Below are 16786 nucleotides of genomic sequence, written 5' to 3' on the forward strand. Positions count from 1 at the left end.
GCAGGTTTTCATCAAGGATCTCTCTGTACTTTGCTCCATTCATCTTTGCTTCTATCCTGACTAGTCTCCCAGTCCCTGCCGCTGAAAAACATCCCCACGGCATGATAATGCCACCACCATGCTTCACCATAGGGACGGTGTCAGGTTTCCTCCAGACGTGACCCTTGACATTCAGGCCAAAGAGTTCAATCTTGGTTTCATCAGACCAAAGAATCTTGTTTCTCATGGTCTGAGAGTCCATTAGGTGCCTTTTGGCAAACTCCAAGTGGGCTATCATTTGCCTTTTACTGAGAAGTGGCTTCTGTCTGGCACTCTACCATAAAGGCCTGATTGGTGGAGTGCTGCAGAGATGCTTGTCATTTTGGAAGGTTCTCCCATCTCCACAGAGGCACTCTACAGCTCTGTCAGAGTGACCATCAGGTTCTTGGTCACCTCCCTGACTAAGGCCCTTCTCCCCTGATTGCTCAGTTTGGCCGGGCGGCCAGCTCTAGGAAGAGTCTCGTTGGTACCAAAAATCTTCCATTTAAGAATGATGGTGGCCACTGTGTTCTTGGGGAAATTCAATGCTGTAGACATTTTTTGGTACTCTTCCCCAGATCTGTACCTCGACACAATCCTGTCTCGGAGCTCTACAGACAATTTCTTCAACCTCATGGCTTGGTTTTTGCTCTGACATGCACCGTCAACTGTGGGACCTTATATAGACAGGTGTGTGTATTTCCAAATCATGTCCAATCAATTGAATTTACCACAGGTGGACTCCAATCAAGTTGTAGAAACATCAAGGATTATCAATGGAAACAGGATGCACCTGAGCTCATTTTCGAGTCTCAGTAAAGGGGCTGAATACTAATGTAAATAAGGTATTTTTTTATACATTGGCAAAAATGTCAAAGCCTGTTTTCGCTTGGTCATTATGGGTATTGTGTTTAGATTGCTGAGGACTGTTATTTATTTAATCCATTTTAGAATAAGGCTGTAACATAACAAATGTGGAAAAAGTCAAGGGGTCCGAATACTTTCTGAAGGCACAGTATACACAAAAGTATGTAGACACCCCTTCAAATTTGTGGATTCGGCTATTTCAGCCACACCCCTTGCTGACAGGTGTCTATCAATCACACTGCCATGCAATCTCCATAGACAAACATTGTCAGTAGAATGGGCTTACTGAAGAGCTATGACTTTCAACGTGGCATCGTCATATGATGCCATCTTTCCAACAAGTCAGTTCGTCAAATTTCTGCCCTCCTAGAGCTACCCTGGTCAACTTTAAGTGCTGTTATTGTGAAGTGGAAATGTCTAGGAGCAACAACGGCTCAGCCAAGAAGTGGTAGGCCACATAAGCTCACAGAATGGGACCACTGAGTGCTGAAGCGCGTAGAACGTAAAAATCGTCTGTCCTCGGTTGCACCACTCACTACCGAGTTCCAAACTGCCTCTGGAAGCAACGTCAGCACAAGAACTGTTCATCTGGAGATTCACAAAATGGGTTTCCATGGCCAATCAGCCGCACATAAGCCTAAATCACCATGCGCAATGCCAAGCGTTGGCTGGAGTGGTGTAAAGCTCGCCGCCAATGAACTCTGGAGCATTGGAAATGCGTTCTCTGGAGTGATGAATCACGCTTCACCATTTGGGTTTGGCGGATGCCAGGAGGACACTACCTGCCCTAATGCATAGTGCCAACTGTAAAGTTTGGTGGAAGAGTAATAATGGTCTGGGGCTGTTTTTCCATGGTTCGGGCAAGGTCCCTTAATTCCAGTGAAGGGAAATCTTAACGTTACAGCATACAATGACATTCTAGAGGATTCTGTGTTTCCAACTTTATGGCAACAGGTTGGGGAAGGCCCTTTCCTGTTTCAGCATGACAATGCCCCCGTGCACAAAGCGAGATCCATACAGAAATGATTTGTCGAGATTTGTGTGGAATAACTTGACTGGCCTGCACACAACCCTGACCTCAACCCCATCGAACACCTTTGGGACGAATTGGATAGCCGACTGCGAGCCAGGCCTGATCGCCCAACATCAATACCCGACCTCACTAATGCTCGTGGCTGAATGGAAGCAAGTCCCCGCAGCAACGTTCCAACATGTAGTGGAAAGCCTTCCCAGAAGAGTGGAGGCTGTTATAGCAGCAAAGGGGGGACCAACTCCATATTAATGCCCATGATTTTTGGAATGAGATGTTCGATGAGCAGGTGTCCACATACTTTTGGTCATGTAGTGTACGTGTGCTTTTCAGTGGCGGCTGGTGGGAGAACCTATAGGAGGATGGGCTATTGTAATGGCTGGAACGGTATCAAACATATGGAAACCACATGTCCTCCTATAGCTCCTCCCACCAGCTTCCACTGGTGCCTATCCCCAGTTATCCCACTGTCCATATAGAGAACTACCAGGAATGCTAACCCCTGACTTCTAAGCCAGGGCTGCCCAACTTCCTCCTGAAGAGCTACTCTGTTGCAGAGCAGAATTTCACTCCAACCCTGATCTAACACAACTGATTCTACTAATTACCAGTTCACCAGGACCTTGCTTCGCTGGATCAGGCATGTCATTTACAACAGGCCTGGAGCAAAACCATGCATACCCAGTAGCAATACCTGCCTTAAGGCATCAGACCGAACAACTAGGCCTAACAGTGTAAAGGGCATAGCACCCCTAATAGAGCGATATGGTGCCATTTCAGACAACCTATTTCTGCATTATATAGGGAAAGGCCATTTCAGGTTTGACCATGGACTTACGCGTATGTCCTTCTCCGGCCAGCTCTGGAGCACGGTGGAGATGTGAGTGAGGTCATGGATGGTGATAAAAAGCCCCCTGGAACAGATCAGAGATAAGATGAGTTATAATGAGTGAGACTAGATAAACTGTTTACAGTACCTTTCACATTGCACATCGATTACCAGCATAAGGAAATACTGTAATTTTGCTCAGTGCATGGTCAGTACGGAGAAAAAACATTGTCTTTGCATTCAGTTTCAAATGGTTATTTGATACCTGAATGGAAGCTTGAAATTAACTTCAAGCACCATTTGAGTAGCTTTTTGAAGTTTCAATACAATTTTTCTGCCTTTTCCCACCTACTTGTGCTATAATATCCCAAATGGATAGCTGGGCCAGGGACCCCTCTATTGCTCCTCTGCTCCAGGAAAAGCTAGATAGATACGCTTAGTCTGTGTGCGTGTGTGTAGGCCCACAGAGTGGGAGGTCCATCCCAGAAGGGTTTCAGCTCGGCCCAACAAAGCCATCTGCCCATGATGTGGAGGCACTATCATCTCCATATGTGCCAGCAACAACAAAAAACATCTACTGTATATTGTAAAATCTGCTCATAAACTAAAAACACAGGTCAAAGCTGGAAAGCGAGAAGGAAAATGTGAAGCAGCAAACAGCCCAAAACCTGTTAAAAAAGAACCAGAACACGAAAAGGGTTGGAAAGAAGAAGAGAGAGACATAAATGTGTCACATAAAAATACCCTGATAAAGTTTCAGCTGAGTTTGACCCCAATGTCATGGCTATTGCCTGTAGTTACCGAAGTCTGGCCGGAAAGTTAATACCCATTAACTTTCCGGCCAGACTTCGGTAACTACAGGCAATAACAGGCAATAACAGTACAAGTCTAATATTAATGACAAACCTGTCACACCCGGATCTGTTTCACCTGTCTTTGTGCTGGTCTCCAACCCCCTCCAGGTGTCGCCCATCTTCCCCATTATACCCTGTGTATTTATATCTGTGTTCTCTGTTTGTCCGTTGATAGTTTGTTTTGTTTCGTGAAACCTACCAGCGTTTGTTCCCCTGCTCCCGTCTCTTCTTGCTCCTGTTTTCTAGTCCTTCCCGGTTTTGACTGTTCTGCCTGCCCTGACCCTGAGCCTGCCTGCCGTTCTATACCTTGCCCCACCTCACTGGATTATTGACCCCTGCCTGCCCTGACCCTGAGACTGCCTGCCGTTCTGGACCTTTTGCACCCTCTGGATTACTGACCTCTGCCTGCCTTTGACCTGTCGTTTGCCTGCCCCTGTACTAGAAATAAATGTTTGTTTCTTTCGACACTGTCTGCATCTGGGTCATACCTGAAACCTGATGACACAATCCTTGTATCAAGGCCCACTAGATTAGAGCATTGGATTCTGTTGTGAGTTTCAGTTAGCCATGAATAGTCTGATAAAATGAGGGGTCACATTTCATCCCCCTGAAACTGGAAACCTTCCTACTACATCATATCATTTGGAAATGGAAACCTCTGGACTTGAAACATGGGTGTTGGGTTAGTTTCTGTGGTGTGTGTGTGTATGCGTGTCTGTTTGCATGTGTGTGTCTGTGGACGTATACTTCTATATGCATGTGTGTACGAGGCTGATAGAGGACCAGTCAGTATGAGGGCCACATTACTTGAGTTAAAGGTAGAGAGAGAGAGCCTCTCACACATGGTGACCCACGTCACTCACCCCGGGGCTCTACATATTTGGCCTCCATAGGTAAACACTGTGTCCTCCTGCCACATTTCTGATGAATTTGAGTCGACATTTCCAAAATAAGAATAGAGAATGAAACACACAACAAGGAAATGAAGAGCAAGAAGTAAGAGATGGAAATTCGATTTTACAGCAAAAGAAAAAGATTGAAAGGATGAGAGACGAGAGATGGAAAGATAGACAGTGAGAGCGAGAAAGAAGGAAAGGGAGAGAGGGTTTGGAAGGAAAACCTCGAGTTGAGACCTGTTAGGGAGGTCAAAGAGGGGACCAAAACAAGAACAAATGGGACATAAAAACAAAAATATCCATGGTCAGTCACACTCTTTAAAATTTTTAAACTGGACCAGCAATGGCTTCCAGAGATCACGCACGTAACGAGAAAGCTAACAATCAGTAACAACTCACAACTCATATGTGTTTGACCATCAGTGATCAAACACATGCACACAAACACACGCACATCCTGTTTGACACGCTTCATTGTTGGAACATTTGATTAGTCTGTCTGTGTGGCGTTTAAACAGCTGTGAAGAGCTGGATTTGCTTGCAGTGTGTGTGTGTGTGTGTGTGTGTGTGTGTGTGTGTGTGTGTGTGTGTGTGTGTGTGTGTGTGTGTGTAACCTGTGAGAGTTGCGTGTGTGAGGCCTGCTGGGTTTGTTTGCCTGCAGCGACCGTGGGGCAGAGAGCTGAGCTGCTGCCAATCCCAGAGCTAAGAGATCCAGGTCAGGGAAAGGAGCATGTTGATGGCGGTGTTGGTGGTGGTAGGGGGATGGTCCTCATTGGCTGGACTGACCCCATTTACTGGTGTTGGTGAAATTGACTCGTCTGATATGTGATAGACATGGACATGGTTCTTAACACATTATGACCATAGATGTTCCTTATTATAGCATAATAGCTCTATTATTTGTTCAAATATCTCACTTGAATTCTCCCAATCTGTCTCCAGGTTCTTCTATCATTCTTTCTCTCTCCCTTCCTCTTCAGTTCCCCCTCTCGCTCGTTCCCTCTCACTGTCTGTCTATCTCAACTCTCTTCAGTGCTGTCGGGGGAGACGTTGACCCCATGACCTTGAGATGAGGGAGGAGGTGTCCTCAGTGCCTCTGAAACCTTTCCCCCGATCCCCTCTCAACATCTGTACAGGGCCTCCAGCACCTTCTCCATCCCTTAGGAACAGTACTGGTGTTATAATAGGACAGGGAGAGGGACATTCTTCTGATAAGCTGCTCGAAGAATCTTCAGTCACATCTCCTAGGCTGAAGAGAAAGGGGAAAGGGGTGAGATATTCCGTGAGAAGGGGGCGAGAGCTGAGCTTTCTCACCAAGTCTAATGACCCCATACTCATAATCATAGCACCTCATCTGGATCTAGGAGTAAAAATAAAAGGTAATCTTGAGTGGAAGGAGACAATACTGTTTAACAATGTATATGAGAGAGCAAATGTGTTAAGAATGCACACCTTGAGATTGATAAAGAATGAGGTTGGTGAGGAGTGTTTGTGGAGTGTGTAACTGTCTTGAGCTGTCTTGTAACTTGAGCACTGATAGGTGGTAACTGTCCTGTGAGGATCCAAATAGGTCAGACCAGATTTGCAATAAATAACTTCATCCAGACCACCTCTCTCACCCACAGTGAGAGGTGGGGGGGGGGGGGAAGAAGGGAACTGGTGGGGGTTGACAGCTCACACCCTGTTATAAATCAAGGACACAACACTCAGCATCTCTCTCTCCAAATTCACCCAAGGAATGTGCCTTTGTCTTAAGAAGATTTTTTTCCGCCAAAACTCTAACACGTTCAAAATATTTCTAACATAGAACGTGGGGAATGGGCAGAGGTGACCTAAAAGAACACTAATGCCATATGATGTCATCAAAAATGTTACTAAGGAAATACTGTACTTTGAAAAGTATACCCACAATATATGTGTAAAGTGTCCATAAAATCCGTTGTGCATGAAATATGAAAAATTATGAGTGTTTTTGTTAAGAGAGGGACATGATTTTAGGAGCCATAAGGGATAATAGTTTTACAAAACGGTAAAAAGGTCAAGTTTTAAGCTAGCCTGTGTAGAACTTTCTTGAAGACTGTGTAGTAAGTGAGTGAACGAGTGAGTGAGCGAACAAGAGACCAGCGGAAAGTAGGAAGAGAGAGGAAAGAAAACAGCACCGGGCTGAATCGGCAATACCGCTGACCCACAACCCAGCAGAAAACACAACCCAGGGAGTGCGTGGTGTGTGCCAAGAGTGGGACTGCAGCAACAATACAGCCCCAGCAGGAGCTGCTCTCTAAACTTGACCCACAACATGGCCAGAGCCCCAGAGAGACACCAACTTCTGACAGACTACCGACCCGTGTCCTCAACAAACAGAGAGCGCCAGCCACTCACCCAGAATACATCCGCCCCCTGAGCGTCACCGCTCACCCCATTCAAGACTCTATCTGCTGCTCGTTAGCCATAACCTCTGAACGGCTAAACTGTCCCTCAGCAGTGTGAGCTGTATGTGTGTGTGAGCACAGTGAGAATGCAATGGGAGGTGAAACAACGTGTGCCAGTTATGTGCTGTTCAACGCAACCTTTTTTTGTCAACGTCCAATAAGTCAATCTTAATAGGATATTGAATGCATTCTAAAATCGTCAAAGGGAGTAGACCAAGGTGCAGCGTGGTATGTGTTCATCTTGATATTTATTGGAAATCTGAACACTTAAACAAAATAATAAACAATGGAACACGACCGTCACGTCTTGCAGGCTTTACACAGCAGTACAAAAATAAGATCCCACAACTCAAGGAGGGAAAAGGGCTGCCTAAGTATGGTTCCCAATCAGAGACAACGATAGGCAGCTGCCTCTGATTGTAAACCATCCCTGGCTAAAACATAGAAATATAAACCATAGAATGCCCACCCCACACCCTGACTTAACAACATAGAGAAATAAACCGTCTCTCAGGTCAGGGCGTGACACTCAGAGAGACTTCTAAAGTGCTTTAACCAGCCAAAAGGCCAAGGCCCAAACAGTGGATTACATAAAACATCTGGGACAGTTTCCTTACCTACAATACCATTAATACTAGCCTTCATTTAATGTGCATCTGTGATTGGAGTGGACAGATATAGGCCTGAAACATGAAGTCACAAATAACAAAAGATCGAAACTCTCAAATGTTCATTAGTAATGGTCTAATTCACCACATCGCTATGAGCTAATGGTCTAGAATAATAATGAGGAAAATGCAGTGAAGGCAATAACTTTACTCTGCAAAGAAATCAACTGTTTGGACTGGAGATATTTTTCATTTGGGAGAGCGAGGGGGAGGAGGGAGTTTGTGACACAGCAAATATCTCTGGTCTTGACTCTTTCCAAACCCAACAGAGAACACTGTGGAATACCCTTGTGACACCTTTGGAGGTGTCACCTACCAAAACATATCAATCGCGCATTTGCTTCTGTCAATAGACTGAAAAGATAGGAGTGTGGGGTCGAGCACATGCTGACCATCCAGAGTGAGTGAGTGAGTGAGTGAGTGAGTGAGTGAGTGAGTGAGTGAGTGAGTGAGTGACCGCAAGCTAAAGAAAAGGACTGACAGTACAATATTTGAGCCATGAGTTCGCTGGTTTCAGCTTTCTGCTTCTTCCTTCTCCTAGTGGTTTTTAAAAGACATGTCCCAGACATGCAGAATTACTGTCTTACCTCAATTAGCCACAAAATCCCTAGTTTGAAAGCGACTGTTTTTCTGGAAGCTGTGCAGCGCCATTTTCCCTACATGTTCCCCTACCTGGCCCAGCCCCCTAGCAATTTGAGTTCAACCAATGAACTTCAGCCCCTCGACATTTGAATGACAGATAGCAAGAGGCACATCATGCACACACAGCAGAGAAAGAGATAGAAATGACACAGTGGTTCGTCCTTTAAAAGTTGCAGCATACTGCAGCACAGCTTGCGTGGTGCCCGCAGCATTCTATGGCATGTTATTTAAGTGCCCACCACTTGTACCATTAATTCTAGTTTGACCACCAGAAGACATCTTTGAGAAGCATTTGATAGCCTTCAATAGTGGCTGTACTAGAGAATTTAAAACCTTTTTTGTAAGAACATAGTATATGGGACTGATTTTAAGAAATTTTGCTTAATTCATTTGATTAATATTATGGTGTTTCTATTCCAAGAAAAACGAAAAACCCTCTGGGTTTCCGTTAGGATGGAACGGAAAATATGGCGCTGTACAAAGTGACGGTCGGGAGTAGGCTACAGTACTGGGCTATTTAGTTAAACATTCCCTGTGAAGTGCGAGCATGTGGGAGACGGGGATTCAATTCCCCGACGGGGAGGAAGGAGTAGGCTGTCTTTGTAAATAAAAATGTGTTCTTAACTGACTTGCCTAGTTAAATAAAAAAGGTTACACTAAGAGCATAACATTTCTACACCATAATTGTAGTCTAACCAACACCCAAACGGAGATTGTCAAAATAAAAATGTAAATTGATTTATCAAGACCAGTCCCCATACTTGTCTTAGAGCAGCAGGAAATGGCAATAATTACATATAGAAGATTGGAGGATTCTAAATTAAAACCAAAAGCCGCCTCATGGGTCTCCCGGGGGCAGCCGGCACGTGTAGCAACTAATTTTGCATTGCGGTGACTTAGACAGCTGTGCCACTGGGGAGGCCCATCCACAAAGTATCAAAATACAGAGAGGTGTTGGTAAAGGTATATTTTCCTGCTAATAGCCCATAATGGGATATCATAATACTGTACATGGTGTCCAAGGTCAGGATAACCCCAAAAAATATTTGTTAAAGACTATCAGAAAGAATGTTTGTACTTATTTATTTTGATCCAAAGCCATGAATGAGTGAGTCACTCAGCTTTATGTAGGTGCCGCTATATGACTATGCCATCAACTTGATCATATATAACGAGGTTATAGGTAATCTTAATAAAAGGCCAAAATAATATTTGTAAAGGCCAAAACATTTATTTCTGTTTTTAGAGGGAGAGAAACGCTGGGCCAATTGTGCGCTGCCCTATGGGACTCCCAATCATGGTCGGATGTGATACATAATAGTGGATACAGCTGGAGAACTGCAAGGTAATCCCATTGTGCGCCACTCGGGAGCCATGACCAATATATATTGTCCTGCTAATAACAGGGTTAATAATATATCTGTGAGAATATCCAAGGGGCTTTTATATCATTCTAAATTAATAATAACACTTTTTTTTAAATCACTTTCTTTAAAAAAAAAATTACAATATTCTGGAGATTATTTTGTTTTCAAATAATGTAAAATGAACCTAGAAAAAGGCCATTCTTGAACATGAGGTGAGACATTGAAACTAATCTGTAAATAAAGCCAGTTTGTTATTTAGAATTATGCATTTCTGTTTTTAGAGAGAGAGAGAAACCAAAAACCTACAGTCATCTCATGGGTCTCCCAGTCGAACCAGCATCTGTAACAACACAGCTTGCAGTGTCTTAGACCGTTGCGCCACTCAGGCGCTGTACAAAGTGACCGGTCGGGAGTGGGCTACTCTACTACAGTAAGAGCAAAATAATCCTAACAAAATAAAATAAAAACATTAGTGTAACAACAGTTTTAGTAAGTAATACTTTAGTCGTGTACAATTATCAGTTTCTATTTAGGTTTATGTCGCCCATTCACTATCAGTTAGAGACACAGTAGGACCGAAAAGCATAATCCGTGCTCCAACTCCCCCTTGCGCTGGTCAGGAGAAATGAAGTGTTGACGCAGGGTACTGTACTAAACCACAAATTACCTCTATGTACCGCAGCATAATCACAAAACTTTTAGTGGAGCAACCACTGTATGTACATAACCCACCAAACATGCCACTATGGGTTTCTTCACGGTACCCAAACCAAAAACAGATTTAATGCGTCCCTCAGTTACTGCATGTATAAAATGCTGTTATCGTGGAATGCTCTGCCACCAGAGGTCACTGTACACAGGCAAAAAGCAAGTATAGCTTAAAAAACTAAAATCTTCTATCACAGTGTATCAAGAATGTAACTGAACTGTATATAAGAATAGGAATATATGAATACTGTGTAAATAATATATGTTTTTTTTGGTATTTACTATATAAAGTACAACTCTCGTTTTATTTGGAATTTAATGTAATATATTATGTTGTTCTTGTCTATTACTGTTCTGTACTTTGTTATGTATTTGTACATTTTATGTGGACTCTAGGAAGAGTAGCTGCTGCATGTCCAGTAGCTAATGGGGATCCTAATAAAATAAACTCCCGGACAGCAGTGCTCCCCGAGCGAGAGCGAAGGACACTGTACCCCGTGGTTTTATGTTGCCCGCTTGCAGTGCAAACCCTTCTCATTGAGCAGTAACGTTAGACTGTATTACAGTGACATCCAGATGGCTACTACCAATTATGCAATATTACAAATTATTTATTGTGTAGGCCGCTATCCTACTCTAAATAAAATCAAGTGGGACAGAACAAATTGGCCATGTTAACTACCACCAGCGACATGTGATACAGCTACCTAGCCTGCCTGATAGGAACCAACTACATTCGCCTCGATACAACATTGTTGCAATGGTCATTTGCACCGGCTTGTCGTTACGTTAACTAATTGCATGTCACGGTGATATCCAGAAGGTGACCAATACTACAAGTTATTTCTTTCTTTCCCATCAAGATAAACATCACATTCTTTTACAAGTTTTAAATACAGCCATGCTACAGTGGTTGCCAGCTAGACAGAATAAACTAGCTAGCTGGGAAGGGCTCATCTGGATGAATTACTGCTGCTACGTTTGACCCCCACAGTGAGCTAGGTGCGTTGCACGTATCAAGTAAAAGGGCTTTTAGTGGCCAGTTATCAGTGAGTTATGGTGAAGGCCAAAAGAGTGGAGAGGAGTCATGTGTAGAGTAGAGTCATTCATTAACAACGTTAGGTAGACAGGAAGTTTTAGATAACCCTTAAGGTAGAAATTCCCCCTAAGATGTTTTGTGCAACTGTCTAAAAAGTTAAGTGACCTATTGGGGAAAAGGGGGAAATGAACTGTTTTGTGCAACTGTTGTCTGTAGGGATCTGGAATAATAATACACCCATGTTTCAGTGAGCAAACCAGCGCCAACCAATTGACAAAATCCATAGCAGCAGCATACGGAGGAGGAAAAAGAGCTAATAGTAGGCAGGCCGCTGGCACTGCCCATCAATAACCCAACCAATGCCAGCGCCTGTACTGACGGTCGCTCTGTTTGCCCAGTTTTAAAAATAACAAATTACAACAGAACGGAGCAGCATCAAAGAAGCTAAATACTGTATGCAGCAGAGCTCTGGAAGATGGAAAATAGCTCAGTTAAAACTCGAGATGGCGGGGGAATTTGGAACGGTGACAAAGAATCCAGCATCAGCTGGACAAACAGTCTCTTTGCCTCCCTCCCCGATCTCCCCCTTTCTCCCTCTCCTGTATGCAGAGACATGAGAAGCATTCCCGCTGCCTGAACCGCCAGCGACATGGGAAAATTATAACCCATAACCCTTCCTCCATCCATCCCTCCCCCTACACCACCTTCCTCCTGAGTCACTTGTCTTTCTACTGCAGCCCGTTGAATATAGGCAAGGCCTCCACCAGCCAGAGCATCTTCCCATAAGGCGCCATCCAGGTCTGCAGCCATTGACGCTGTGGTGGATGACATTGCCAATCACATTGCATGACAATAGCAAACAGGATTTATGCCGCCAAGCGGACATGCAGCCAACCTGAATGTGCGGTAAATAACACACACACAGAGACAGAGACAGAGAGAGAGCGAGAGAGACTGGTATCCATTCCAGAATGCTCAGTATAAGAGAAGACTGCGTTTCTCTCAGGCCTTACCTACATTACAACAGGAGGAAAAGTCTCTCTTCCCAAAGAAAGGCATCCTGCTAAATGAATCAGAGCCACAGACCTGCAGAAACTGACAAGCCCTCCGATATAGTTCAGCCATATGCAGCTACACTTTCCATTAATTAGCACCTTCTGCAGAGATCATTACTTTTCTGGCGCGCAAATGATGGTTTGTGTGGGTTGAAACGTGCCTCCTATTTGTGCCGAAATGTATCAGACTTGATATTTGACTCTGCTAACTGTGTGCAATGATCAATTACAATGTGTTTCTGCAAAAGGCAACTTTTTGTTAGCAACAGAGGTCAAGACTGGATCATACCACATGAGAAAATTGCATAGTCTTTCCACTAAGTTGGGATCAGATTTCTTTTTCTGGGAAAATAACCTAAAAGTAGCATGGTGGAGATGGGAGACAGGTCAAAACGAATTGTATAGCACCAGTAAATACTGTATGTGAGACTATGATTTATGGAGCATTATATACTTACATTTACAGACAAATATGGATAGAATTTTAGTAGATGTATGGGGGCAACACTGGGCAGGCTGCTACAATGATGTCCACTGTGAACCACTTGTAACGGTATCGCATTCTGATTCCTCATACATTACAGATGAGGAGATAATGTAGAACATTTATATGACACGGACAGGCCTGGGACAAACATATTTTATGACAAACAACCAGACATTTCACGCACAATCCAGATTTTAGTAATAGTATTTTATTCAGATCCCCCATTTTCTTCCCCCAGAAGAAGAACAATGCTGTAGACTTTGTCTTGCTCTTGGAGATCACGATGACGGTTGGAATCATGAGGCGACTCTGAAAAATCTGTCGATGTGCCCTTTAGCAAGGCACTTAAACTCAAATTGCTCCTGTAAGTCACTCAGGATAAATGCTTAAAATGTCAAATGCAAATGTTGGCTTTTCGTTCAAAAACACAATTTGCCAGCATAAGACATGCACACCCTTATTGTTTTTTTATGACGATATTTGTATTGGCATTTTCCTTTTCAGCGTTGCTAGTTTTGACCTTTTAAATTATCTTTGGTGTGTAGCAATAGGGGGTAATAGGATGGCACGCCTTTGAACCTATCTTCAAGAGTTACTTTACTATAGCAGACCTATGAGGTGATGAATGTGTGAGATTAGTGAACCCAACCTCAACCTAACACACATGTGGTCTTCTGTGGATTACATTGCAGGAGTATCTCCTAAATGCTGAGATGCTGAGACCTAAATCAAAGGGATTGTTGAAAGACCAAGTCGTGGGTCAGGTCAATTACAGTAGATCAAAGGAGTTTAGAAACTAAGGTTGACCATGGTCAGTGTATGTTCAAAGTTACGTTAACAATGGGTGGCATCTGTTGACAAAAACACTGTCATATCCAGTAGGCAACCATGGAGTTGTCGATGTGACGTCATGTGAATGTGCCATATTTTTCTCTTTATGGTGTTTCCAACATGATAACAACAACATAAAAAAATACAGTCCACAGGCAGAGCAAGTCTCCCAGGAAATGTGAATTCACTTAGCAATGAAATGACACACAGGTTTAAAGGACAGGTTTAAAGGACTGGATTGAGAACCTGCCAACTGGTCATCTAACTTAAATTGCATTTATCATAATGATGTTTACTTAATCTTATCATAGGCTATTGTGCAGTATCACTAGCTCATAGTTAATTTAAGGACAGTTTATGAAGAATGGCCTAAACTGGACTGTTTATACATTCTTCAAGTGTCATTATTGTTGTGTAATTAATATTTGTGTGTGTGTGTGTGTGTGGGATTGAAATAGTATACTCGTTGGTACTGGAAATCCGAAGGGGTTAGGTTTAGAGTTAGGGTTAGAATTAGGGTCAGCTGTTAGGGGTTAATGTTAGGGGTTAAGGTTAGGGTTAGAGGTCATGAAAATAGGATTTTAAATGGAAATAAATGTTAAGTCCCCACAAGGATAGTAAAACATATACACTGCCGGTCAAACGTTTTAGAACACTTACTCATTCAAGGTTTTTTTTTGTTTTTTTTTTACTATTTTCTACATTGTAGAATAATAGTGAAGACATCAAAACTATGAAATAACACATATGGAATCATGTTGTAAACAAAAAAAATGTTAAGCAAATCTAAATATATTTTATATTTGAGATTTTTCAAATAGCCACCCTTTGCCTTGATGACAGCTTTGCACACTCTTGGCATTCTCTCAACCAGCTTCATGAGGTTGTCTCCTGGAATGATTTTCAATTAACAGGTGTGTCGTCTTAAAAGTTAAATTCCACAAATTATTTTCTTCTTGATGCGTTTGAGCCAATCAGTTGTGGTGTGACAAGATAGCCATATTTGGTAAAAGACCAAGCCCATACTATGGCAAGAACAGCTAAAATAACCAAAGAGAAATGACAGTCCATTATTTTAAGCAGGCTTGGGTAGCTTACTTTCAAAATGTAATCCGTTAGTTACAAATTACCTGTCCAAAAATGTCATCAGTAATGTAACTTTTGGATTACCAAACTCAGTAACGTACTCTGATTACATTTCATTACTTTTAAGAGGTATTAGAAGACAAAAATCTATGTTACCAATTGGACGACATCTATTGCACGATTATTCAATGTTAAAGTTTACATAGCTGGCCATATATGGATGTTACGTTTTACTTTATGGGTTGGTTATGTAGGCTTCTTCTAACCCATCGCTTTCTACTACATATAATAATGCGACAAAATTATATCTTTATTAAATTAATTTATTAATTTATTAAAAACCAAAGTCATTCAGAATTCCAGTCATTCCAATAAATGCTATAGCCCTTGATTTTCAAGAATAGGACTTGGAAATATGGAAGTATAGATTAGCCAAATTGTTTTACCTGAGCATGACCCCAAAACTGAGGACTTATTAGCCAGCCCTACCCTGTTGTTTATGATTTTGTTGTCATGGAGGACTGATTCGGCTCATTGATTTGAGTTAAAAAATAAATGCTGCGCTCATGGAATGGCATGCTTTGCCAAGAGTGTGCAAAGCTGTCATCAAGGCAAAGGGTGGCTATTTGAAGAATCTCAAATATATTTGGATTTGTTTAACACTTTTTTGGATACTACATGATTCCATATGTGTTATTTCATAGTTTTGATGTCTTCACTATTATTCTACAATGTAGAAAATAGTGAAAATTACATAAAACCCTTGAATGAGTAGGTGTTCTAAAACTTTTGACCGGTAGTGTACTTTGTGTGTGTGTTCGTGTTTGGGGGTTCAAATAAAAAGGGTTGGCAAATAAAAATTAGAGGCACTATAAACCTAACTTCTCTTTTAATCATATTTTCCCACAGCTTAAGAGATGGTGGGAACTGAGATCAAACTGCCCACAAACCAAGTTATTGAAACAGACTTTTTACTAAATAAGAGACACACAGGAATTATTGCTGATGATAGTATAACATCAGCCTAAAATGTCCAAAAGAACCAATATGAATGGACAGGTCATCAGGGAGAGTAAACTCAGATACATTGACCACTAAGAGGGGACACATTTAACTGTGATACCATGGGAAGTAGGGTAAAGTAGATATATAGACTGCCGTTGAGAACCAAATTTAAAAACATTTAAGTATGGATTTTACAGGCGGTTAGTGAACTAACTCTGGCATCGTTAATCTATTCCCAAACAAATAAATTGGATTTTAATAAGTGTCCAAACACTGCATGTTCGCCTATATTGCCAAACAAATATACTGCCAGCAAAATTTGTGGTGGTGGAGAAGTACGGTGGCAACCAGGCACAATTTGATGACATGCCAGGAAGTGACAGAGCCTACAGTAAATGCATGTGATCCCCTACTCTTCTCTCATTATAAAAAATATTTAGAGACTGGGAATAGAGGAACTGGCAGGGTTTATAACTTAACATAAAAATACATTTGATGTACAATAGACCTTTGGTGTAGCTGTGTATGAGCAAGACAATGAGCCTGCGTGTGCATTGGAGCCATATAGTATGTGACTTATCAGTGTTACTAATGTTTACATCTTATGGTTGATTCCTCCCTTTAAATAGAGCATGTAATAAGGTTCAAGGCATATGTCCATACGTTCACAAACCACATCAGGGAGTTTTATTTCCAGTTCTGACAAATATACAAGAGGTTTTCTAGCAGGGAATGGAACAGAAATTATTTGCCAATCATTATGTTCTGAACAGAACCACTATTTTTCTATTTTCGTTCCCCTGTTCCAACCAGCAAAATAAAGTTCTGAACCAGTTTGAACCCCCCAAAAAGTACAGTTTATGATTCCTTTCAGTTACTTTTTTAATCTGTGAAATCAACAGTTTTTTTTAAACATTTAGTTCATTAAATTACATCACCAAATCAGTTTTGATAGAGCAGGCAAGCTATTTGTTT

At 42.1% G+C, this 16786-nt stretch overlaps 1 protein-coding gene across 1 annotated transcript in view; it reads right to left on the bottom strand.

Moving 5' to 3' along the window:
- The window catches only part of LOC106605032 (NADP-dependent malic enzyme), a 169036-nt gene that overhangs the window by 55805 nt on the left and 96445 nt on the right, over window positions 1-16786 (bottom strand). The window contains exon 4 of the mRNA XM_082975261.1: window positions 2754-2829. Coding sequence (XP_082831387.1) covers window positions 2754-2829 — 76 coding nt within the window. The remainder of the gene's footprint in view (window positions 1-2753; window positions 2830-16786) is intronic.

The sequence above is a fragment of the Salmo salar genome, chromosome 05 (genome assembly GCF_965601325.2).
Source record: "Salmo salar chromosome 05, fSalSal1, whole genome shotgun sequence".
Taxonomy (NCBI): Eukaryota; Metazoa; Chordata; class Actinopteri; order Salmoniformes; family Salmonidae; genus Salmo; species Salmo salar.